The sequence below is a fragment of the Neolamprologus brichardi genome, chromosome 16, assembly GCF_056152115.1.
Source record: "Neolamprologus brichardi isolate AB-2024 chromosome 16, ASM5615211v1, whole genome shotgun sequence".
Classification (NCBI taxonomy): Eukaryota; Metazoa; Chordata; class Actinopteri; order Cichliformes; family Cichlidae; genus Neolamprologus; species Neolamprologus brichardi.
Genome location: NC_142119.1, coordinates 35,383,451 through 35,410,214, shown reverse-complemented (window position 1 = coordinate 35,410,214; position 26,764 = coordinate 35,383,451). Strand labels below are relative to the sequence as shown.

General features: G+C 43.3%; 1 protein-coding gene across 4 annotated transcripts in view; it reads left to right on the top strand.

The window, feature by feature from the left end:
• Positions 1–21,731, top strand: part of kalrna (kalirin RhoGEF kinase a) — a 154,513-nt gene extending 132,782 nt beyond the window's left edge. For 2 of the 4 annotated variants that reach the window (XM_087829726.1, XM_087829727.1), the window contains exons 56-68: positions 685–956; positions 4,500–4,662; positions 10,252–10,314; positions 10,529–10,556; positions 10,970–11,132; positions 12,397–12,518; positions 12,602–12,733; positions 12,810–12,971; positions 14,406–14,484; positions 14,567–14,618; positions 15,690–15,838; positions 16,059–16,197; positions 16,283–21,731. In XM_087829726.1, the coding sequence (XP_087685852.1) occupies positions 685–956; positions 4,500–4,662; positions 10,252–10,314; positions 10,529–10,556; positions 10,970–11,132; positions 12,397–12,518; positions 12,602–12,733; positions 12,810–12,971; positions 14,406–14,484; positions 14,567–14,618; positions 15,690–15,838; positions 16,059–16,197; positions 16,283–16,831 (2,073 nt within the window). In that variant the 3' untranslated portion in view covers positions 16,832–21,731. The remainder of the gene's footprint in view (positions 1–684; positions 957–4,499; positions 4,663–10,251; positions 10,315–10,528; positions 10,557–10,969; positions 11,133–12,396; positions 12,519–12,601; positions 12,734–12,809; positions 12,972–14,405; positions 14,485–14,566; positions 14,619–15,689; positions 15,839–16,058; positions 16,198–16,282) is intronic. The other 2 variants (XR_015716557.1, XM_087829728.1) reach the window with 2 other exon arrangements.
• The last annotated feature ends 5,033 nt before the right edge of the window (positions 21,732–26,764 follow it).

Genomic DNA, 26,764 nt, shown 5'->3' with positions numbered 1-26,764 from the left:
TCGCGTTTTCATTGACACAACATCAGCGATGCACGTGTCCAGGTGCATGTGCATCACTGATAGGGAACACTTGGCACTGTGGGAGGAAGGCAAGCCGAGACTGTTGCTTTGGGCAGAACCTTGGCTACGAATCACCCTCATAAGTACTGTTGCAGATCGTGTTTAGCACTCTCTGCAAACAGCTGATCTAATAAAGTTTCGAATACCATCAGATGTGTCAAAGATGCTCAATGCAGCCACAAATGAAGCACCAAAGTTTGGGCTTGAAACCAAGTATAACTACAACTAAACTGCTTTTGTTCATTTTCTTCTCGTTGTTTTGACTCGGCTCCCAACTCCTCATCTCCTCGTCACAGTATTGGATCAGTTATGCCTCTTTGTTAATTATTATTATTGTTCGTAATAATAATAATTTTAATAAAATGAGCGTGTGCTGCTGATTAAAGTAAACTCGTGTTCACTGCTGTCCTCCCTCCACTCCTGCTCCTCAGCCCTGACCTCCCTCTGCTCCTCCTCAGGTTGACACCAGCTGTATCACAGCATTTCTGTTATCCAGCCCACAGACGCTCCTTAACCTCATCCTCAATTGTCCACATTGTGTCTCCTCCATCCCGCTCCTCTTTTTCTTCTGCCTTTCCTTTCCCCCGTCCTGTCGGCCATTCTTTCCTTCCCTCCTGTCTGCAGGACAACAACGACATCACTTCCACCATGCTGGTCACTCAGGACTACTCGGCGCTCAAAGAGAATGAGATCTGTGTCAGCCAAGGAGAGAGCGTTCAGGTCATGGCCACCAATCAGCAGAACATGTACCTCGTTTACCGGCCGGCCAACAGCCAGTCGCCTGCCGCGGAGGGCTGGGTGCCAGGACACGTCTTAGGCCCGCTCACAAAGCCCATTAAAGACTCTTCTTCTACTTGCTCCTTCTCAGCAGCCGTAACAGACGCCAACAACATCAAGTAAGTCCCCGCCCACCCCGCACATCTTTCCCTGCAGACTGAAGCACTTCTGGTTGGGCTTGAAACCAAGTATTCGGATTGAATGAGAGGACTAAGCTGACAAAGGTCAGTCTAAATGTTTTTGTTCTTTACTCTGACTGTTTCCATCACCAGCTCCTCAGCTGTCTGCATCCTGTGTTTAAAAAGCAAACACAAAAAAAAATGTTGGACTTTGTTTTTTCTTGTTTTGAAGGTACAGAGTTGTTCTCTAACTGTCCATCAAGCTGCTGCAGTGACTTTGATTTCTTGAGCCGGTCACTTATCGGCTCTGTGGCGATGACGTTTAAACGAAAAAGCAAAATAAAAAAAGGTTTTGAGGCTTGAAAGTAACAAAAAAGAAAGAAAAACAGCTGAAAACTTCGAGGTGATTCCCACAGAAATAGACAGGATAGAAAAAACTTGTACCGTGTTGCTAACTGGAAACCAGAAAGTGAAAAGTACTCGTGTGGAGCTAAAACCGACTTTTTACTTCAGTTCCTAACACTCTGCATTTTCTTGTTTTTGTACTTTTTTTTTTTTTTTTTTTTCTGCTTTCTGTAAAAAAACAAACAAAAAAAAACACCTCACCTGTTTGTTTATTCCTCTTATTGTTGCTGCCCTACTAATAATTATTTTATTCCACGGACAAAGTTGTATTTAATTCTTTTTTTTGTGTTGAATTTATGTTGGCAGTTCACTGTACAGAGTAAAAACATTGACTGAGGCTCTACAACATTCCTGTTTTTGTTTTGTTTGTTTGTTTTTGTTTTTTTAACTAAAAAAAACCTTTTGCACTATTTATGACAAGAAAAATATGAATGAAGTCAGGCTGTGCAATATGTTTGGTGGCAAGGTCAGCATTGTACTCTTGGTAGTCTTATTAATAATACTGATTTTAAATTTTGTTAAATAAACCTTTTGGACTTGAGCACGAGTTAACAAAGCGGTGTCGAGGTGAAGATGTTTTATTTGACATTTGGCTGATGATGGGTGACGGTTTGTAGTAGTTTTTAATATTTGTAAATAAACCACAACAGCAAATGTGAACCCGAGTGTCTGCCTGCATGTGTGTTGCACTGTTATACCATTTTAGAAGGAAAGCTCTCTTAAAATGAGCCAAACATCATCACAGAGACATGTTTTTGTGACGAAAATAAATGTAACTATCAACAAATATTAGCAGAACGTGAAGAAGTAACGACAATGATCTCATATCCACACCTGAAGTTGAAATACATACATAGAAATACAAATACTGTGGTGGACCACTAGAGGGCTCCACTCACACCTCCACAATACTACACTACTGGAGTACAGGACACAGAAATATCAGACTAGTTCAAAGTTGGTATCCAAGCAGACTTTGTGCTGATTCTAACTCTGCTTATTGGGAAGTTTCTAGATGAAAGATTTCTGTTAAGGTTTTAATGCCAAGAACCAAAAATCCCCACAGCCACACTGCAGATTTACGTATATAAACCATTTACTGTGTTTTGTTCCTGTTTGGTTAATTTCAGCTTTTTGTGTATGTTGTTACATTTGATTTCTGTTTCGTTTCAGTTTTCACTAACCTCACGGTTTGACACTCCACAGAAGTTACAAACTCTAAACTTAAGTGGTTTAATAAATGTAGCAGCATTTGGCAACTGAACAAACTGTAAAGCCTTTAAAATCTTCTCGGAGAATAACTGTGGTTTATTCTTAGCTGCTTTTTCTCCTTGATGTGTTTTTAGGAGTTGAGCTAACTTTGCACTCTCTGCCTCACCTGTGTGTTTGGGGGTTTAAAAAAACCAAACCACAAGCTGCAGCTCATGGTTTGGTTTTTTAAAGACCTGGAGGATTCCCATTAAGAGAACTCACGACTAGGGGTGCAACGATACTCGTATCGATATTGAACCGTTCATACAGTGCTTTCGGTTCAGTACGCGTATGTATTGAACAATACAAAATTTTAAATTTATTTTATCAACTTTTCTTCTGACGATGCTGTCTTGTGTTGAGAGTTCAGTGGATCTGCGTTCGACTACTCCGCCTAGGCTGCACTGTCGAGCGCAGATCCACTGAGCTCAGCGCAAGCTAGCAAGACAGAAGCTAAACTCTCCTTGCAACATGGCAAATTGAACCTCCCCCACCCTCATTCAGATCTGGCCTTTGGAACTATTTTGGTTTTCATGTGACGTATGACCCTGAAGGTAAGCGCGTCATGGACAAAAGTAAAACAGTATGTCGGATGTGCCACGCAATGCTCAATTACATTGGTGGGAACTAGCTCGTTAGCGCAGTTAGCTCGTTAGCGCAGTTAGCTCGTTAGCCAGTTAGCTCGTTAACGTGTTGGCCGTCCAGCCCCATTCACGGGGTGATCCGCGGTAGCTCGTTAACGGAGATTTGCCGTGTTGTGGCGTTAACGTCATTTCAGATTAACGCTGACAGCACTAGTGGGAACACAACGAATATGACTGCACATTTACTCCGACATCATCCTCGTGCAAAGACAAGTGGAAGCAGACAAAAACAACAAGCAGGCATGCTACAATCTTTACCCGAGTCATTTAGACAGCCGTTAGCACATGATTCTCCTTATGGGGACCTGATATGTTTAATATGCTGCTGAGAATATAGCCCAGAAGAATTTATTTATAATTTTAATAAATGACAAATTAAAAAGGCATGAACATTTTTTTTTGTATCGAATAAATATCGAACCGTGACACCAAAGTATCGAACCGAACCTGAATTTTGTGTATCGTTGCACCCCTACTCATGAGCCACATTAATGGGTGATATGAGATCCTGGAATAAATCAAAATGACTAACACAAGGTTAGAGGTGAACAAAAGAGATTTAAGCTGCATCGCATTGACGTGGACTGGAAGTCCTACTAATCATAACTATGTATTTAAAGTTTACAGGAACTATAAAAGATTGAATTTAACAAATTAAAAACATCTACGTACAAGAATTAGTGCAATGAAGTCCAGCTGTGTCAATAAAGTCAGAGCTCTCTGTCATCTTCTCTAATGTTTGTCTTCTTGAACCAGAAGAGTCTGGCTGCAGATTCAGGGACTGGTCCTGTCTGGATTTCTAAGACTCGAGGTGTACAGCCGTTCTTTCTGTTGAAAAGTGTTTTTTGTTTGTTTTTGTTATTGCAGTAGCCTACATTGTCCTGTTTGTAGAGAATGTATTTTTGCATTGTTGGAGGCTAACATCCAGAAGAGCAGTTTTGGGATGCTTCAGGTACTTCCTAAAAGATTTCCAAATGTATGTAAACATTTCTCAGTCTTACAATAACTCATAAACTGAACACAACAAGTCCAAGATGACAAAAGTTCAAACCCCAATAGATAATTTATCGATACTATTGTGGTCCTGTCTGTATCTATTCACCTTATGAAGCATTACGTCATGTCATAAGCTGTCACCATAGCAACCTGACAGGTACGTTGCTGCTGCAGCCAGACTCAGCTGGACACCTCTGAGCTTCACTTTGATTGGCTGGTTGATGTTTGTTGTTCCCATACTGTACAGGAAGTCTCTGTCGTGGAACACACTGCGTGCCAGGAAGCGCGCTGAAGACAATGATGCCTTCTCAGTAGGGGTCAAAGGTCAGGAGAATGGCCTTCTCCGTAAGCCCAAAGAAATCACTCCTCCTACCCCGTTCGCCTCGTCCGACCCTGTGGCGAAAGGCAAAGTGAGTAAAGCAGGCCGACGGTGCGCACTGGTGATATTATGTGTGTGCCAAAACCCCTCACCTCCACCGCCCCACTCGGTTTATGTTCTTTGTCCTAACCTCAGTTTGTGTGCATGTGTGCAGAAACCTGTAGACGCACACACGGGTAGTAGATGTGTCTCAGTGGGACTCCAGGAGTGGTTCTCAACCTGCATGACGCATGAATTCAGACTGATCGGTTTTATTTCTTGGGATCACGTCTGTCCTACGGGATTTCTCTATTAAAAACACTTTACTGGCTGCGGCTGATGGAGTTACAGAGTAGCACAATTACTGCCATCGACAAAATGTCGAGCCTTGGATTGTGGGAGAGACTGACTGGGATATTTTGTGGAACAAATGATTGACTCATAATTCAGTCAAAAGACCAGGAGTGACGTACTGTTAAAGATTTTCTTGGAGTGGTAACTGGATATGCAGGAAGCCAAACATATATCACAGGTAAACTGTCAGTCATTTGCAGTATTAAAGAGTTATAAAGAGCTCTAAATATCTATATAGTTATATATATTATATATAAAGCTTTATCATATTCTGCTCTGCACATTAGCATGTTCATTTATGCTACATTACCCAGTATTAGCTTCTAAAAGTTGCTTTAATTCAAGGTTTTTTCCCCCAAATTTGGTGTTATACATAGTCATCCATTCAGAGGCTCAAAACTCATTGGTTAGTTTGAACTGCCAGCAGTTTCATGGCCTTTTGAGGTCTGCAGAATCTTTATTTTGTAACAAAGGAAACTTGAGCTTTTCACTGTGAAAGAGAAAGTTATCATTAGACTGAAAAACTAAACATTTTAAATATAATATAGACATAAAGTATTCAGAATGAGCTCAAACATGTGTAGCAGTAACGTTAATCTGTTAAACACTGATGTGTTGTAAGGTGTTTGTTTCCTAAAGGAAAGGTTTGAAAAATACTTCCACTACTTATTTTTTTCAGCTAATAATAAATATTTTTCTGGTAATATATTTATTTCTTTAACAATAAAAGTAATGATATTTCACAGATCTTGTGTCAGGAAGGAGTGCAGAAAGGTAAGACTGCCCATGTGGAGTACAGATCCAGTTTATCTTGCTAACAAGCGGAGGACGAGATCTTTGCTTGTGTTTGTGGCAGATGGCTCCTCCGATCAATTACTTATTTCACTCAGTTACAGATCAATTTATAACTTTTATGTGTTTTTCTGATATTTTGGTTGATATTCTTTCTCTCTCCATTAAAATGAAACTACCATTTAAATTAGAAACCATCCCTTTCTTTGGGAGCAATCTTGCAAAGAAATTCAGCATCATTATTTGGCGAAGTTTATTATCATATTAGGTGTATGAAATCAAGCATCTAGGAAGGTAGACTTTGTAAAAGAATGATCCGCTCTGTAAATTTCAGTGTGCTACAGTGATAGGACACCACCTGTGCAAGAAGTCCAGTCGTGAAATGTTTCCACTATAAAATACTCCACAATTACTGTTAGGACAAAGTGGAGCAATTGGGAACGACGCAAGTTGGTGCGCAATGTAAAATCCCAGAGCAGGGTCAGTGGATGCTGAGGCACATAGTGTGCCAAGGTCAACCACCTTTGGGAAGATGAGGAATAGCTCATGATTTGAAGTATATCACATCCTCTGCCATGGTACGGGCAATCTTATGGCATGGGCATGATGAAATCTGAAGTGTACAGGGCAATACTCACATAGTGTGACTGACTCAAAGCATACTGCAAAAGCAAACCAAGTTTCTAATTGCACTGAAATGACCTTTAATCGCCAACCCAACCAGATGTTTTTCATTTTAATGAAGGCGAAACTGAAGGCAGAGAAATCCACAATCGAACAGCAACTGCACTAAACACATAGCAGCGTTTGGTGATGTCCAAAAACAATTCTTATATGATTCATTTGGCAACTTGATTTTAAGCCTATTTTTTTAATTCCTGGTTTTAGCACAATTGGATACGTCATGTGACACTTTATGTTGCATTTAATGCTCCTCATTCATTTTAAAAAGCTGATCTCCAGTAGTATCAATCAGTGAACAGCTGCAGTTGATCTTGTTGGCAGTGATGTAGGCTGTGGCTGGATATAGACTTCAGCTGTGGTTCAGTGTGTGGTGCTGTGAATACTGTCTATGCAAGACTGTTGGAAGATGCAGTGATTTTATTAAATAATTTTTCTTATTAACATAGTATAATCAAAACAGAGCTGCTGCATGTATATGTATTACAACCATTCAACTTATGCTGCAACCATAAGAATATCAGCACAGCCAAAATCTTGGCTGCAGTCATAATCACAAATGCAATCTCTTTTTGAGAGATTTAACATATCAGATATACATTTCCTTTTTGTATATATATCTAGCGTTATAATAATTTTATGAAGACAGATACTCTAAGATCCAGCCATCGATCTTCTTCTGCGTATCCGAAGCTGGGTCGTGGAGGCAGCAGCCTAAGCAGAGAAGCCTCCTTCTCCCCATCCACCTCCTCTAGCTTGTCCAGGGGAACACCAAGGCCTTCCCAGGACAGCCGAGAGATATAATCTCTCCAGCATGTCCTGGTTCTGCCTGCTGGTGAGACATGCCCAGAACACCTCACCCAGGAGGCGCCCAGGAAGCATCCTTGTCGGATGCCCGAACCACCTCAGCTGGCTCCTTTCAATGTTGAACACCTCCTGGATGGCCGAACTCCTCACCCTATCAGTAAGGGAGAGGCCATCCACCCTTCGGAGGAAGCTCATTACTGCCACTTTTTTCCGCGATCACATTCTTTTGGTCACTACCCACAGCTCGTGACCATAGGGTGAGGGTAGGGACAGATCGACCGGTAAATTGAGAGCTTCGCTCTTTTCTGCATCACTGCAGCCGCAGCACTAATCACCACCCTGTTGATCTCCCGTCACTCATAAACAAGACCCCGAGATACTTAAACTCCTCCACTTGGGGCAGGAGCTCTTCCCTGACCAGGAGTGGGCACTCCACCCTTTTCCAGCTTAGGACCATGGCCTCACACTTGGAGGTGCTGGTTCTCATTCCCACCGCTTCAGATTCGCCTGTGAACCATTCAAGTGCAAGTTGGAGGACATCACCCAATGAAGCCAACAGAACCACATCATCTGTGAAAAGCAGAAATGAGATTCTGAGACGACCCAAATGAAAGCCTTCCACCACTTGGCTCCGCCTAGAAATTCTGTCCATAAAGATTACGAACAGAATCTGTGACAATGGGCAGAGTCTATCACTCACCGGAAACGATTACTTATTCAATTCAATTCAATTTCAATTCAATTTTATTTATATAGCGCCAAATCACAACAAAAGTCGCCTCAAGGCGCTTCATAGATACAGAGAAAAACCCAACAATCATATGACCCCCTATGAGCAAGCACTTTTTTATTGCTTATGGCTACGCGGACCAAGCTCTTGCAACGGTTGTTTAAGGATCAAATGGCCTGTAGCAATGGGCCAGACACCCCATACTCCCATAGCACCTCCCATAGCACACTCTGAGGGACACGGTCGAGTTCCTTCTCCAAGTCCACAAAGCACATGTAGACTGGTTGGGAGAACTCCCATGCACCCTCAAATATTATTAAGTGGGTAAAGAGCTGATCCAGTGTTCCACAACCAGGACAAAAACTGCATCCGAGGTTTGACTAATGGATGAACTTTCTTTTCCAACACCCTGGCATAGACTTTCCCAGCAAGGCTGAGGAGTGTGATCCTCCTATAGTTGAAACACAACCTTCTTAAAGATGGGAACCACCACCCTGGTCTGCAAATCCAGAGGTACCGCCCCTGATCTCCACGCAACATTGTAGAGGATTGTCAACCAAGACAGCCCTATAACATTCAGAGCCTTCAGGAATTCAGGGCGAACCTCATCCCTCAGGGGCCCTGCCACCAAGGAGTTATTTAACTGCCTCAGTGACCTCACCTGCAGAGAAAGAACCCCTTGTCCCCAGAGTCTGCTTCCTCCACGGAAGACATGCCAGTGGGATAAAGAAGATCCTCGAAGTATTCCAGCCGCCCGACAATGTTCTCAGTTGAAGTCAGCAGCGCTCCACCCGCACTATACACAGTGCAGGTAGAGCACCACTTTCCCCTCCTGAGTCGCCTGGCTGTTTGCCATAATCTCCTTGAGGCCATCCGAATGTCTTTTTCCGTGGCATCTCCGAACTCCTCCCACACCCAAATTTTTGCTTCAGCTACTGCCCAAGCCATGTTCTGCTTGGCCTGTTGGTACCTATCAGCTGCCTCCGAAGTCCCACAGGCTAACCAAGCCCGATAGGACGTCCTGGTGCCATATATACTTATAGACACCCTTAAGTTCAGACATGGAGTTCATTATTGACAAACAACAACAAAACGCTGCTCAGGTTCAGATCTCACTGTTGTTGCCCACATGAACGTTGAAGTCTCCCAGTAGTACAACAAAGTCCACAGGCGGAGCATTCTTGAGCACGCTGGCCATGGACTCCAAGAAGGCTGGGTGCTCTGAACCGTCGTTCAGCGCATAAGCACAGACGACAGTCAGGACACGTTCTCCGACCCAAAGGTGCAGGGAACAAACCCTCTCGTCCACCAAGAGAAACCCCATAGTACAGGCAGCAAGCCGAAGGGGATACTAGGATGCTCACCCAGAGTCTGTCCCCAAGGGCAACTCATGACTGAGACAGAGTCCAGCCCTTCTCCAGGAGACTAGTTCCAAACCGTGCGTTGAGGTGAGCCTGACTATACCTAGCCAGTACCGCTCAACCTTACGCACTAACTCAGGCTCCTTCCCCACCAGTGACGTTCTCCTAATTGCTAGTCTTGGTAGCCAGGGATCGGTCCGCCAGGGCCTTCACTTATTGAACCTGACCTTCCTGTGGGTGGTGGGCCTACAGGAGGATGGGCCCGTGTCCTTTTCAGGCTGTGGCCAGTTTGGCCCCATGTACTAATGCATGACCCAGTTTGCCAATTTGCCATTGGAGACCCTAATAGGAGGCAAAGCCTCCCGACAACATAGCCTCTAGAATCCCTGGGACACGCACAACCCTCCACCGCGATAAAGTAGCGAATCATTCCAAGAGTTGTACTGCACTCCCCAACCAAAGATTTTGGCTTATCACAGGTTTAACAGTTTGTAAATCTGACTTAATCCCCAGAAAATGTTCAATCTTAAAGGACTGATTAGTAGCCTCAAAACTTCTAATTATCACTTAATCAAAAGACAAATGGTGGCAGTTTTACAGTGTGTCAGAAAAATCCAAAAGGACTCTCAGGTGAGTAGGATCTGAAATGTCCACTGTAGCCACTGTTTTGCTCTCATTTTTTCTCATATTCTCAGAATCTTTCCTTTGTCCTCTTTCATCTCTTTTCATATTTGACATCATTTTTTCTGTTTTGGTTCTGCCCAACTTCATCTGCATCTGTCCCCTCCTGTCGTTCCCGTTTTCCTTTTTTTTGTACGTTTCACCTTTTTTATGTCCCATCTCCATTCTCTTACCTTTGACTTTTATGTGCCTCCATTCCCCTTTTATTCTTTTCCCTTGTTTCATTCTCCACCAGGAGGTCCAAACTTCAGATGATTCAGATTGTGGTGATGACATTGACCCAAAGACGGGCATGGAGGTACCAGCTGTTCATTTTCATTGAAAAGATCTCTGACTCGGTGTTGAATACTTTTCTATTGAATTATTATATCAGCATTAGACAAACACTGTGTTGGAGACAAATGTGAGAGAATTTAAGAAGTTTAAAATCTGGAACTATTGTGTATAAATTCATTTTATATAAAACTGCTTCATATATGCTGAAAACTAATCCACATCTAATTATTTTCCAGCTTCTGAATCCAAACTTCATCCAGGAAGGTGAGACATACATAAGGCAGTTAATGCAAATTACATTTATTTATTCATTGAATAAGTTGTGTGACAAAGCCAAGAGGCCACGGGAATACAAGAACCCCCAACTCCTATGTTAGTCTGAAACAGCAGCAAACCTGGTAATAAATGATATCCTAGAATCAGCCTGATTATTCTGATCTGAATCGAGTGATTTGGCAAAACTGGTCATTATTTATGCTAATGCAGTATAACAGCAATGCAACAATTCCTTCTGATTACATGAGAGAGGTTTGAACTGTTCCCAAAAACTACAGAACTGAGCTGAGAATGCTTGAGGTCACACATGCCTTCACTCAGAAACAACGACGTGATAAACTGGACATTTTAACTTGAAGAGCTGAGGGGAACGTGGTTTGTGATGCGTTTTCTGTGTGCAGTGGCTCCAGAGTTCTTGGTCCCACTGTCAGATGTGGTATGTGCATTCGGAGAGACCGTAGTCCTCTGCTGTAAAGTCTCAGGACGGCCTAAACCTTCGGTCACTCTGAAGGGCCCCGACCAGAATCCAGTGACCAACAACAGCCGCTTCACCATAGACATCAGGTAACAAAGAGACCATGAGGAACACCAGATGTGTCCATGAAGGCTTTCCAGAGGACCCAATACTGCATTCAGATTCTTGTTTTTCCTGCTTCTCCTTCAGTGTTTTGACTTTTAAACATACAGTGGTGTAAAAGTGTTCACCCCCTTCCTGATTTTTATGTTTCCGATCATCAACCAGATTTAAATATCAGACAAAACTCCACAAGTAAACACAAAATGCAGTTTCTAAATGAAGGCGTTTATTAAGGGAAAAAAACCCTAAACCCTCATGGCCATTTTGTGGAAAAACCTGGATGATCTGATATCGTCGTGTTGGTGTTGTTCCCAGATCATCATGAAAATGTTGTTCCAGGTTCAACATTGCAAGTGACCAATCACATTATTGTGACGTTATTCTTTTGCGCACCAACCCATTCGTGCATTTATGAAATTCCAATGTTGCAAGGACAATATCAATTCTGCTTAGCGTTTATTAAAGGGTTAGGGTTAGGGTTAGGGTCCGTTGATCGGCGGACAAAGGCGGTTTCTCGCAGCTTAAGTACAGTTTTTTGTTTTACGCCGGTTTTTCCCGAAGTCGCAAAAGTATGACATCACAACATTCTGATTGGTCACTTGCAATGTTGATCCTGGAACAACCTTTAGTATGATGATCTGGGAACAACACCAACACGAGGATATCAGATCGTGCGAAAAACCTAGTAACTGGTTGGTCCACCCTAAGCAGCAACAACTACAATCAACTGAACGTTTGGCAGTGAGCCTTTTGCATCGTGTTGGAGGAAGTTTGGCCCACTCATGCTTGTAGAATAATTGCAATTGAGCCACATCGGAGGGTTTTCAAGCACGAACAGCCTCATGCCACAGCTCCTCAGTCAGATTCAGATCAGGACTTTGGCTAGGCCACTCCAAAGTCTTCATTTTGTTTTTCTTAAGCCATTCAGAGGTGCACTTGCTGTTTTGGTTCACCGTCCTGCTGCAGAACTCAAGGGCACTTCACCTAGAAGTCACATGTTCTCCTTCAGACAGCAGCAAAACAGCCACAGACAATGACACTACCACTACCATGGTTTACTGTTGGTAGGATGTTCCTTTTCTGAAATGCTGTGTTACTTTTTTCGCCAGATGTGATCGGATGCCAATTATTTTTTCACACAGGAAATCAGGAAGGGGGCAAACACGTCTTCACACCACTATAAGTAGTAGCCTCTATGAGTGCAGCCTTTTGATCTTTCCTCCCCTCTCCATGCTCCTACACACTGTGCAGGGATACAGGTGACATCTTGTTGAAAGTCTGTAATCTGATGCCCCAGGATACAGGAATCTACACCTGTGTTGCTGTTAATGACCACGGCACTGCCTCCTCCTCTGCCTCCATCAAAGTCCAAGGTGTCGCACTTTGATTAACACTGAGGACCATTTGAGACGGTTACTGTTGATTCGGGGTTGATTATTTTTGTCTCGGCTTGCAGGTATCCCAGCAGCCCCAGTGCGACCTGTGGCTCAGGAGGCCAGCAGCACAGCGGTGATGATCCACTGGCTGCCCCCGGCTTCATCTGCCCACTGTACTGTCAGCAGCTATACTGTGGAGTACAGACAGGAAGGTCTGTGTATTAGCCACTGGAATTGTTCTGTAGTGATGTTCAAACAGACTGACCTTTCCTCCTCTTTCACTCACAGACTCGTTCCTGTGGCAGCAGGTGGCCAGCAGCAGGGAGGAATGTGTGCAGATCGACTCTCTGATCCCCGGAGGTCACTATCAGTTCAGAGTTCGGGCCTCCAACCGCTGGGGTGTCGGCCCACCATCGGAGCCCTCAAATATGGTCACACTAGCCAGCAGCAGTAAGTCACACGTGCTCTTAACAAAGAAAAGTAAATACATGAGGGTCTAGGATGCACCTTGAATGCATCCTAGACCTGAAGGTGAACAGTTTTAAATCTCAAAGATTTGAAATTGAATTTGCCATCAGCTGGTGAGAGTATGACACACTCCACCCCTGGAAATATATCACTTGGCAGTAGAGAGGAGTAAATGAAGAAGGTTGTTTGCTGGAGAGTGGGCAGGCAGGTGAGCCTTGGGTAAGTCCTGATTCCACAGACTCATAAAACCTAAGCGCTGATCTGGCTGTGAGCTTTTCAGTCCAGGAAGGGAAGTAGGTGAGCCTTTCAGGCACTGCAGGTAGGTGACTGGAGAATAGGGCTGCCACGATTAGTCGACTAGTCACGATTACGTCGACTATCAAAATCATCTACGACTGATTTAATAGTCGACGTGTCGTTTGAAGCTTTGTAAGATCACAAAAGACGCAGGAATAAGTAGTAGGATTTAAGAGTGTAATAACGGACTGAAACAGAAGATGGCAGCACTGCATGTACAAGGATGCCAGCTGCCGTTAAAGCCCGAAGAAGAAGAAGCTGTGTCCCAGAATTCATAGCGCAGCCCTGCTCAGTTTCCAACAATGGCGGCAGCTAGTTAGTTTTAATATTACTCTTATTATTCTTTCTGGGTCACAAAATAAACGTTTAACATATTTTCAGGCGAGAATGTAGCTGTGTAAACCTGAAATATCTGCTCAGTTTATCAAGACACCACATATTTTCAAAAGCGCTCCGACGTTTTCGGAGACGTCTGTTAGCCACTAGCTCGATAGCTAGCCGGGGGCTAGGCTAACTAGAGCCGTGAGAACACCGGACTCCCGGCAAATCGTTTTCAAACCCACCGCTGTCTTTCGTTACTCAGGTTAAACATGATATATAAGTCACTTAGATAACTTAAAAATGTTATTGTTTGGCTTTTTTTTTGTATTTTATTTGTTCCTGAGTAAATCGGTTTGGCTGAGATTAAAGTTATAGTTTTTACACAGCTGAATAAACGTCAAGCAGACAGCTGATTATCAGAAGTGTGAGATGCTCGAGAATTTACTCCGGTGTCCTGTTATATTTTAGATAGCAAGGAGTTTATTAAACTTCACCGAAACAATCTGCAGATTTCATTAAAATTTAATAAACTATCATCTTGTCTTTATTTTTAGTTAGCACATACCTTAAACACTTAAAGCTGTAAGCTAATGATAGTTATATAAGAGCAGATGCTGCTGGTGCAATAAGCTGTAGTTTTACATCCAATGGATGATGATCTGATTAGTCGACTAATCACAAAAATAATCGGTGACTAGTCGACTATCAAAATAATCGTTTGCGGCAGCCCAAATGGAGAACAGCTGACATGTTCAGGGGGGATTATCTTACTTATGTATTTGTTCTTTGTCTGTCCAGACTCTGGCTGTGATGGGACGGGCATTCATTGGAAGGAAAACTTTGAGTCAACCTTCACTGAGATCTGTGAGATTGGAAGGTAAAACGATTTCAGTCACAAATAACGTCTCTATCAAGCCCAAGCAGCCTGTTTTTAATGCAGTCTCACTTGCTTTGACCAGGGGACGGTTCTCAGTGGTACGGAAGTGTGTCAACAGGTCCACTAAGAAAGAGGTACTTGTTCCTTTTAACTTCTTAAAAATTAAACTTGATATTTGATCAGCTACTGTGAGACGCAGACACACATCGTATAGATAAACTTGATAATCTGTCTGTGTTTGCACAAACAAGCATTTTATTATCTAGCTCTGCGCCACCTTGATGAAAAATCCACAATATATCATCATGCAGAGTGGTTTTGTCTCAAAACTTTAACTTCGGCTGTATCCCAATTCAGGGTCTGCAGCCTCAACGATCCACAAGGGCCGCGTACTTAAAGACCGCTAAGGCCGGAAGTGCGAGGCTTGTGAAATGGGACGGTCTAGCCTCCGTTGCGCTGCCCAGGTTGCCTAGCAACCATGATACTAACAGCTGGAAACGTTTCATACAGCTTTGTTTGACAGAAATGAAGGAGAAAATCTTTTGTTCATTTGTTTGTTTCTACATGAGCTTTGATCATTCTCTGATTAAGCTCAGCTATTGAACGGCGTATATTTTAAAGTAAAGGCTTTAAAACCAAGTTAGTACAAATGTCACTAATGTCACATGACTTTGACATGTGGCCAACAGTAATGTTTTAATGATCTTCGTTATTAAACATTTGCACATAAATAAGTGACATAATATTCAGTACTTACTTAAAGTTTACTCGTCGGGCGCCCCTCATTCGTCGTTTTTTTTCAGCAAAATTATCCACGCCCACCGCTGCGCTATGCATTCTGGGATATGTTGGGCCACGAAGTCTACACCGCCACGTCCTTAAAATTCAGGGAAATGAAGGACGCATTTGAGGGCCGCATTTCGAGCAGCCTTCGAATTGGGACAGCCTTCGTCGCGTCGCTGTGACGTAATCGGCCTTAAAATGCGGCCTTTAAGGCTGCAGACGCTGAATTGGGATACAGCCTTAAGGCGGGGTGGCTGCAGCTCAGGAGGTAGAGCAGCTCATCAACCAATCAGAAGTCTGTGAGCTTGTATGTTGGGCAAGATACTGAACCTCAAGTTGGATGGAGCTATTCAAATAGATGCACCTCGGCATAGAAAAAACTATATTGCACATTTAAGTGTTATGCCTTTGTTCTCCACTAGGTGGCAGTGAAGTTTGTGAGCAAGAAGATGCAGAAGAAGGAGCAAGTGGCGCATGAGGCAGACATTCTGCAATATGTCCAGAATCACCAGCTGGTGTCATTGTTGGACACCTACGAGTCTCCTTCCTGTCTGCTGCTCGTCCTGGAGCTGTAAGTCGAGTGTTTGGCTGCTGCAAGGTTTTTTTAATCGTAGTGTTTTCGCTTGTTTTTCACAACAAGTCGAGTTTTCAGTTTTAGTGCCCACGTGGTTTGGTATGAACCAAACTAAGCTGTTACTTTTTAATAGTTTTCATATCAACTTTGCTCTCTTTGAATGTTTTCATAATGTTTACACTTTGTCAGCACAACTTTGTCTGTGTTTCCATGTCAGACTGGAGGATGGCCGCTTGCTTGATTATCTGGTTGCCCACGATGAGCTGATGGAGGAGAAGGTGGCGTTCTTCATCAGAGAAACTCTGGAGGCCCTGGAGCACCTTCACACCTGTCGAGTGGCTCACCTGGACCTGAAGGTGACGGCAGGTTTTTGTCACATATGAGAAGAAAAATATTGACAGTTGTTTGCTCATCTGTGTCATGACTCTGTTTTTGCTGCAGCCCGAGAACATCATGGTCAACCTCCATTCCCCCACGCCCAGTGTTAAGCTAATTGATTTTGGTGACGCTGTCCAGCTGTCTGCCCACCGCCGATACGTCCACCTCTTGCTCGGGAATCCAGAGTTTGCTGCGCCCGAGCTGATCCGTGGCGCTCCGGTCTCCGTGGCCACAGACATGTGGAGCTTGGGTGTTCTGGCTTATGTCATGCTCAGTGGCGTTTCTCCGTTTCTGGACGAGTCGCCGGAGGAAACCTGCATCAACATCTGCCGCCTAGACTTCTGCTTCCCAGACGAATACTTCTGCAACGTGAGCCAGGTGGCGAGGGATTTTGTGTCGTCGTTACTGCAGCAGGATCCCAGGAAGCGGCCGAGTGCTACTTCCTGTCTCCAACATCTGTGGGTGGGTCGTGGAGGCGGGGAGTACTCCAAGACGCCGCTGGACACGGCGCGGTTGGCCACGTTTATCGATCGCAGGAGACAACTGCACGACGTTCGGCCCATTATGAACGTCAAAGGGCTGGTGAGCAGCGGCGTGGGAAACACGCTGTGATGGGATCTGAACTCCCACAGGAGCGTTTGATTGTGTGTCAGTGTGCGTGGGACAGATGTTTGGTGCTGGAATCTTCTTGCTTCTGCAGGACCACGATCAGTCACCTGTAGACCAAAACCTTAACCCCAGAATATTTATTTATTCTTGTTATTTGTTCATTTCAGCCATGACACATGAAGCGGGTCAGGTAAACTGCCAAAACACCACAAGAACCCAAAGAAGTCAGCTGGACTAAGCTGGATGTGTTTACTCCAGTTTGCCGTCATGTAACGAACTGTTGGGGCTTTGCAGAGGCCTCTCGCTGAGCTGAGGACTCGTGCCGTTGATCTCAGGCTCTGGTGCTGAGGGTCCTGCACAAAGTGCTGTTTGCAGGAACAGTGACACACCGTGATGAGCCTGTTTCTAGTATATTTGTAATCATTTCCTTTCAAGGACAGTGTCCTAAAAATGATATTTGCATATCGATAAACTTCAATATTTGCCCACAGTTTACTCGAATATGCTGGTATTCAAAACATCTTCTCCAGTTTCTCTTCGTCACTTTTCTTTCTCCTGTTTTTACAGGCAACAGATTACAGATTACTACAGAGGTGGGAAATCACAAATACTCTGTTACAGTACTTAAGTAGGATTTTCAGGTATCTGTATTTACTCCCTACATTTTCATAAAATTCAATTCAATTCAGTTCAATTTTATTTATATAGCGCCAAATCACAACAAAAGTCGCCTCAAGGCGCTTCATAGATACAGAGAAAAGCCCAACAATCATATGACCCCCTATGAGCAGCACTTTGGCGACAGTGGGAAGGAAAAACTCCCTTTTAACAGGAAGAAACCTCCAGCAGAACCAGGCTTAGGGAGGGGCGGGGCCATCTGCTGTGATTGGTTGGGGTGAGAGAAGGAAGACAGGATAAAGACATGCTGTGGAAGAGAGACAGAGGTTAATAACAGATATGATTCAATGCAGAGAGGTCTGTTAACACATAGTGAGTGAGAAAGGTGACTGGAAAGGAAAAACCCAATGCATCATGGGAATCCCCCGGCAGCCTACATCTATTGCAGCATAACTAAGGGAGGATTCAGGGTCACCTGGTCCAGCCCTAACTATATGCTTTAGCAAAAAGGAAAGTTTGAAGCCTAATCTTGAAAGTAGAGATAGTGTCTGTCTCCCGAATCCAAACTGGAAGCTGGTTCCACAGAAGAGGGGCCTGAAAACTGAAGGCTCTGCCTCCCATTCTACTTTTAAATACTCTAGGCTCATTATGCTACAAAAAGGCTCATTACTTTAGCTTCGACACATTTAAGGGGTCATATTATTATCATTTCACATCACTGCAGGACAGTAACATCGACGACAATCCTGTCACGACAAGAGGCAAAAACACATCAGTTATACATCACACATACATTAATAGCTCTACTCGGGGGTTAAAGTGGACCGCAGCGATCTGGATACCATGAGCTGCGATGCACTTCAGCGTGTAGCTAGCACTACAGAAGAGGAAGTAACGATGTTTTAACTGGAAGATCATTTTAAATGTACCTTTAAACAACTCAACTAATATAAACACACAAAGTGAGAAATTACATTTAAATGTGTGTCTGTGAAGGTTCTCAGTCATCCAGGTCATCGTAGTCAAAGGAGCTGCAAAGAAAAGCGTCTGGACTTCTTTAAGTTACTTGAAGACGTTTCACCTCTCTCAGGCTCTGTGAGTGGGCGTTAAGGCGCCTTAACGCCCACTCACATCCTGGGCCATCTGACCTCAGGAAATCACATGATAAGGTGGGGCCAGGTTTCACAATGAGCTCACCTGAAACTCTGGCTGATTGGGACCCACACCCAGTTCCACACCTTGGCTCAGGCGATTAGAGGATCATCAGGGGGTCCTTTTGTCCCTCTGTGGGGGAAACTCCCACTAGGGTTATATCTGGGACTCTCCACCATTTGACCTTAGAACTGAAGAAGCTTCTCGGGTGAAGGTGAAACGTCTTCAAGTAACTTAAAGAAGTCCAGACGCTTTTCTTTCCAAGCTCCTTTGACATTTAAATGCAGTTTTGAGTTTTTGGATCCATCCATCATGCATCTGCAAGACTAATCGAAGGATTCTGACTTTGTGTTATTAAAAGGTTAAAAGAGCAGCTTAGTGCTGACTTGGTTCATCTACAGCACTGCTTAAGTTTAAAGTAGTGCACGATGTTTGCCTGCTGCAGAGAACCTGTTGCGTTCATGCTCAGTGTTACATCTTGTTAAATTCACAAAGAGCAGCAGCAACACAAGTCAGTCGATCACAGCCTGTAAATCAAAATGAATGGAGCTTATTTCGGTTTCCCCACACTCCAGCCGCACAGCTGATCTGAGAGTTTTACACCTGCCAAATCCCACTTTAATCCCCGACTGTGTTCTTTTACTATTTCGGTGTTTCAGCAGTCACGAGGCTCAGTTTACATTTCTGTGCATTTTCACTTTTACTTAAGAAGTTTAATCAGCAGTTTTCACCACGAGTGTCCGTCGTTCTCCTAAAGTGACGACTGTCTGCGGTTTTGCCTCCTCTGCATATTTGATGCCACAGTATTTGTGACTCACTCAAGCTAGAAACTGATAAAGTGTTACCGAAGCATCTGTAAGGATCTAAAACTTTAATATGGACGATGTTTATTTGTTTTTATAACATGACTTCATCACATGGAAAAGTCTCTCCGCAAAGAAAAATGACGCGTAGAATCATAATTTATGGAGAAACTGTTACCTGTAGCTGTCATATAGGAGTAAGGACTGCACTTTTCTATGATCTACCTTTAATTTATTAAATGTTTATTTATTTCAGGACTGAACTAAGGGTGTAATATTTGCTCCGGGGACCTAGAGCAGTTCATTTACTCGACACATGGAGTTCAGAGGATGACTAAACCTGCTGAACTAAACGAGTGTGACTGCACAGCTGTGCAGCAGCGGACTCTGACTGAACTGTAGTGAATGTGCTGGACTGTCCTGAACTACAATAAACGGAGTTAAAATGCAAACATGTCAGCATCGCTTGACATTCAAGGAAGATCAAACAGCGTCTGGATCTTCTTCTTCTGTGGTGTATATGGACGACTACCGGACGTTAGCAGGATGCACCATGGACACAGTTTGCATCAGTGTTTACAGACTCTTAAAAAGTAGGTAGTTTACAGCCTAGTGAATAAAAATCAGGAAAGACCTGCATGTAAATCACCAGTAATGGTTTAGAAATCAGGTTACCAAACTGTCTGTTCTGTAAGTAAAGCCTGTTGGTGTGAAGGTGGGAAACTCCACCCTGAAATCTTTTTTGTTGTTTGTTTGTTTACCAGTCGCTGTGGTGGTTGGATCTCATTCAGCTTGTAAATGTGCTCGTGTGGCTGCAGAGCCTTTGGAGGAAGTGGCCGCTGTTCCTGGGAGGCAGACGTTACTGATGAATGTACTTTCTCGTGGAATGTGCTCTGTCGTCTGCTTTCACCCACTCGCCACACTCCCCGTTTTTCATTTAGCGTCGAACAGCAAAGCTCATTTGCATGCTTGGATACCAAACGGTCCACAGGAAGGAAGCAACTTTCATATCGGACGTCTGGTGAAATATTACCAAGCGTCTGTCACTGCAGCTGCAATCAGGTGTGTCCGAGTGCTGTTTTTCTTTTTTTACCACTCTCTCTTTCTAGTGGAGATTCTCGCTGTCTTACTGTGGACTTGTTGGTCTTGTTCATTATTTGAACTAAAAATAGCTGACGATGATTAGAGGAAGACTGCAGACTTCCCCAGTTTTTTTGACCTCTCATGCAAAATAAATCGATCGATAAATAAAACAGTTTCAAGCTGTGTCTGTAGGAAAGGTGCTCGATGAGGTCACAGACCGACTGGTCACTGGGGAAAATAAGTGTTCGCCGACAGAACGGCTGTTACAGTTGGCTGGCAGTTATTAAAGTTGGTCGCCGCAATCGCCAGGTATTCCAGGTATTCCAAATACAGCAGGCAACAATTCTATAACCAAAATAAATGAATCCCACCTAAAAACCTTCAGATAGAAGACCGGTGGCAGCAGAAATACAAACAAGTTTAAAGCAACTGCTGAGGTGCTACATAAATAAAACTGGATCGACTTCATGACTGAGCCGGTGATGGTGATGAAGGTAAGAATAAACTAGCTCACCTGTTTCATGCCTGCTCAACATATTCCAGCGTTGTTGTTCCCACGTGTCCAGTCCTGTACCCTCAGAACAGCGTTGTGCACAATAATTGCAAAAATGAGATGATAGTGTAAAATTGACACTGACATGTTTGTACTGCTGTTCTAGTCTTGGTGACTTACTGGCTCTTTTTAAACCAACTCACATTTACCCATACTGTCTGTTAGTACATACAAAGTTATTGACTAAGTTTAATAAATAATACAGTTTAATTAATTAAAAAAGGAAATGGAAAACTCACCTAACCGTGGTGGAGGAGTGTGTGTGTTGTTTGGGGGCTTGATATACTCTAGCAAGGCAAACCGGTCCATGGTGAGAGGCCAGACACCCATACGGAGGGCAAAAAGTAAGGGGCCAAATGCCCAGGTTCACTGTGGCTCCACCCTGAAGGCATGAGGAGGGACTGGACCTCAGCCTGTGGATGTGGGAGTAGTTTTGTCAGGCTTTTGACCAAGACTGCTTCAGGTAGGGATGGGTACCGGTATCTGGTTCTGACATAAACGGTAGTAACCAGACGGAAAAGCAGCGCACATTTCGGTGCTTTTTTTTCCTGAGCTGTGATACACTTTAGATTCTAGCCAATCATTTTACGTTTCGAGGATAGTAGGCGGGTCCAGGTACGTACGTTCTTTTAGAGCAGAGCTACAGATTAAAAATGCCCAAGGCGAAGCGGTCAAAGTCTGGCTGTACTTCACAGCAAAAGATGCAAACTCAGCAGCTGCAACAAGTGCTTTAAGCTGATACTGTGATACTGTCAAAGGAGGTAACACCTCAAATCTGATGAACCACCTGGCGACGCATAGCGGTTTTTTAAAAGCCGAGAAATGCGCCGTATTTGATAGCTTGCTGCGAGACCTCACACCGAGCACATCTACTGCGGGTGTGGTGCCTGTTATCGACCCGGAGTTAGCAACATCCCCCAAAAACCCGAAGAGGAGAGTCCTGGCCCCTAGCCCTGCCAGTGTAGCAGAAATGATGAGGATGATGATGCAGCAGCAGCCGTTCTTCTCTGCGTGAGTAGCTTAATGTTGTTCGTGTGTAATTTACGTTGAGTAGGCTAACCACGTTATTACATTAATGCATGTAAGGTGAACTAGCAAACACCATCATAGCTACATGCAGCTGTCTTCTTGTTTGATGGCAGATACTCCCTTCACCCTGGACAAAAAGGCTAAAATGACCAAAGAAAAAGTGGAAAACAGCTGAACATGAGATGTTTTTGGACCAATTTTGTGTTCTCCATTCTTTAAGCACCAGCACCGTTTCAAAAGTACCGGTTTGGCACCGGTATCGGATAAAACCTAAACGATACCCATCCCTTGCTTCAGGTCTGCTTCAAACTGATTCTGCCAAACTGTCAGGCGACTCGGGAGAGAAAGCCGTTCTCTACTCACGCTTCTGACCTCAAAATTATCTCTAGTTTTTGCAGACGATGTGATTCTGCTGGCTTCATTAGGCAGTGGCCTCCAGCTTGCACTGGAATGGTTCACGACCGAGTGTAAAGTAATCGGATTACAGTAACGCGTTACTTGTACTGTAATCCGACTGATAAATTGTATATAATAAAAGTTTCAATTTATGGTTATATATAGTATCTTTGTAAGACCAAGACTATTTCCATTATTTTGAATGATATCTGCTTTACTTGTACAGTGCCTCATAATTCAGTATTAAAGGTCTGGACACACAGTGGACAGTTCGTGCATAGAGACAGACAACCATCCATTCTCATTTTTACTTACAACCTTAAATCACCAATTATCAAACATCTCTTTGAGCAGTGGGAGGAAGCGCCTCCCAGTACCCAGAAGCACCTGCTGTTGGCACAAATGTTAGCCTAACTTTGTATGCTCCTCCAACAGCAGTCAGTTTGTCACAGTTTTCACGACAAATGCAATTAGAAAAAAAAGAAACGGGACCACAGAAGTACGGAAAGATCCCAAGAGTGAGTTTGTTGGCGCTCAGAGAGACTTCACACACACATACACACCCACAATGTCACAGGTTAAAGCAGAATGAGCTGGACCTCTGTGTAACTTATACTGGAGATAAATCAATGGCATGGTAAACAGAAAAGGAAAATATGGAGTTATTTATATTTCTAACAAGTTGTGCACACAATTGTCTTCTGTAACTTCATTTTGCATTTCAGGTGAAGCCAGATACATAATATACATGTCTTTAATTGACTTCTATACCCCAAACTGGGCATAAAGCAATGATCATTTTGTTCAATAAACATTTATTTATGTAGCACCAAATCAAAATAACAGTCGCCTCAATGTGCTTTATATTGTAAGACTCTGCAAAAACACAGAGAAAACTCCAAGAATCAGATGACCGCCTGTAAGCAAGCGCTTTGGTGACAGTGGGAAGGAAAAACAGGAAGACAGAACCAGCATTAGGGAGCGCTACCATCTGCTGCCACTGGTTGGACATGAGGAAAGCAGGACAACAGACACGCTGTGGAAGAGAGGTTATTGATAACTAATGATTAAATGCAGAGTGCTGCATGAACACACAGAGAGGGGGAAAAGCTGAAACCTACTGCAGCATAGCTAAGCGAGGATTCAGGGTCACCTGATCCATCCCTAACTATATGCTTAACCTCTTAAGCCCCAACGCCCCCTGATATGGGGGCAAAAAGCAGGAGATCAGGTAGGCTTGGGGCTTAAGAGGTTAAAAGTAGAGACGATGTCTGTCTCCCAAATCCAAACAGCGAGCTGGTTCCACAGAAGAGGGGCCTGGAAACTGAAAGACTCCGCCTCCTATTCTACAAGCACACGTACGCTGAATTGTGTCATGTCTTAACTACCCAAACTGGGTTTGGGGGGCTCAGGCCTCTAGGCATGGTCAGACACTTCGAGCTGTTTCTGGTCACCCACCTGTGCAAATCTCCCGTCCGGACGTCCGTATTGCTCAAAGTGTTGTATGGAATAAAGAGAATTGTGCTGATTAAAGTGATTGTTGATTGAGCCTTTATACAGCAAGTGTTGTTCTTCCTTCAGCCCAAAGATCAAAGAATTGGGATATTTAGCTACTTGCAGGACCCTCTGGTATGCACGTAGTTGGTCAGAGGTTCATCCTACAGCAGGATAATGACCCAAACCCAACTTAAATCTGTTGGGCATCTTTCTTGGCCTTCAGACAATGATTCTGATGGCTAAAGAACCAAACGAGACAGGCAAAAAAAAGACAAAAAGGCACTGACTCTGTGCAAAACTGGAGAAAAAAACAGTCAGAAAACATGAGGAGTGAAATTGTGGGACCTCAATCTGTAAAACTATTCCTATTTTGGGGGGTTGTCTCATTGTTGACCCTTTAGCGTGCCTGTTGATTTCAATAACAGTAAAGCAGCTGATCAATGTCCCAGATGTTTTTAGCCGTGGTGCTATACTCATGAATAGTATTCAGTTTTTGAGCATGATATTTTAGTGGAATTATTACAGTTTTTTCTGATTGCTTGAGCACATTTTTTGTAACTATTGGCTATTTTTGCAAAACTCTACACACAAATAAGAAAACCTGTCACCCAATTATCAAAACATTGTAGTTCTCTTGCAAAAGCGAACACAGCTAGATTAACTCTTCACATCTTTGTAAAAATGGTATTTTTGTATCCAACAGTTAACACAAGCCATCATATTAATAAGCACACAATGCACCAACTACACACTGATGGTATGAATACAAAACACATCTGGCTTTTGCTCTCTCTGTGCACAAGGTAGGCTATGTCAGTTTGAGCTCATACTTTTGTCATAGATCTGTAAACATAGACGGATCCAAACTTCAAGTACTGATGTTTATTCACACACATCAAAACAAACACAAGTGTTTATTTCCAAGTATAGGATTATTTGCAATCGCCATGTTGACTGTATGGGTTTCTTGGTCTGCAGTGAACATGCTTCCTCTGCCCCAGCATCTGCTCAGCTAGCAATTCTGTAAAGTAACGATTTCAGTATTTTTACATCTATGGTGTTGTTGTGTTTCTCATTGGCATACGGCAGTGCTACAAATCTTAGTGCAAAGTGACTGTACTCACCAATTCTCATTTCAAAATGTCCTTATGATGCTACAGTGTAGCGGCTCGAGGTAGGCTGAACCCGTTGGCCAGCTTCCCTCAGGGTCACTCCACGGTTGATTACATGGTCCACTATTGTAGCTCTGATGTTGTCAGCAATTCTATTTCTTACTCTTCTTACTCTTCCTCTCCCCCCTCCTCGTCCTCCTCTTGCTCCTCCTTGTCCTTGTCGTCCTCTTCTTCCTACTTCTTCACCTCCACGTCCTCTTCCTCGGCCTCCTCTACTTCTCACTCTTCCTGCTCCCTCCATTGTACTCCACACACAGAGCTTACCTGTATTATAGTGCTTGGGCTGATTGCAAAGTGAACTAATTATCTAAAACAGTTTTCACATGTGACAGTGTGCCAGACAGTTGGCAAAATAGTGTAAATAATGGCCGTAAATGTGTAAAGTTTTGCTAGGAGTGCATTGATCATTTGGAAATTGAGTGTAAAGCAGTGAGTTGTGTTTACAGTTCTGCAAAAAGAGTGCTGTGCAGTGGATTGTAGCTACAGGTTTGCAAAGTGTGTGTTACAAAATGGCAAACTGAGTGCAAAGCAGTGCTTGTGCTTTTAGTTTTGCAAACTCAGTGAGTGGTTTTGCTATAAGTATTAATAGTTTTAGAAATTGTGCTATAAGAATCACAGTTAGGGTTTAAGCATTCAGAAAAAACTGTAAGCAATAGATAAAACAACTTAGCAGCAGCTTGCAGCTATTTTACTTGTTGTAATTTTGTTTTTAAAACTCTAGATGGTAGCATGGTCACGGTTTTGAAGTGTGGTCTACTTTCTTTCGCCGTCACAGACCCGTTATATCCTTAACCTCTTCTAAGTGTCCAGCAGTTTCAGCTCCATCGTTGTAGGACTGCTTATCTGTATCTGCAGAATACAGTTTACAGGAAATTGCATGATTTCTGTGAATAAGTATTTGGGATTATTGTTGTACATTCAGACGCTCTATATGTCTGAAGTTATAATAGTCAAACATATTTGTTTTCATATATTACAACTTTATAAGTTACAATGTAACTGCTGTGGGTGTAATGCATGATAAAAGAAGTGCAGCACACTAGCTTAAGCTACAGAAGCAGTTATAAAAGATTAATCCTCCTCTTACATGATACAGAGCAGCACCTCTAATTAATGACATCATTCTTCTAATAGTGTTGGTTTGGGGTCACTGCTATTGTTTAGCAGTAAATCACAATGAATTACCGTTTGGTTTCACTCAATTTATTCACTTGTGAATCAAAAAGAAAATTCAGCAATTCAGACGACAGCACGCTGAGCTGGTGGAAAGAAGCGTTTCACTTTCCACAGCTGTGCACGACACTTTTGTACCCTAGTTTAGGATTCTAGCTGACCACTACAAGGCAACGTCCTATAGGTCCAGTTTGTCTTCAGCTACGTTTACTTTTAAAAAGCTGAACATTTGGCTCTTGGATGATAAGCTGGTGAGGCTAAACACTGCTCTGTGCCATGAGGAAGGCAATGAAGGATTTTCAAAGGGGGGGGTTACTTGTTGTTGGTGTGTATGTGGAGGGTTGTCAGGAGGTCCCTCCTCTTGTCAGTCATGCTTAACTGGTATTAGTGGGCTTTGTCATGAAGTTAACACACCACTGCAGTGGATGCCCCCCCCCCCCCCCCCCCCCCCCCCCCCAAA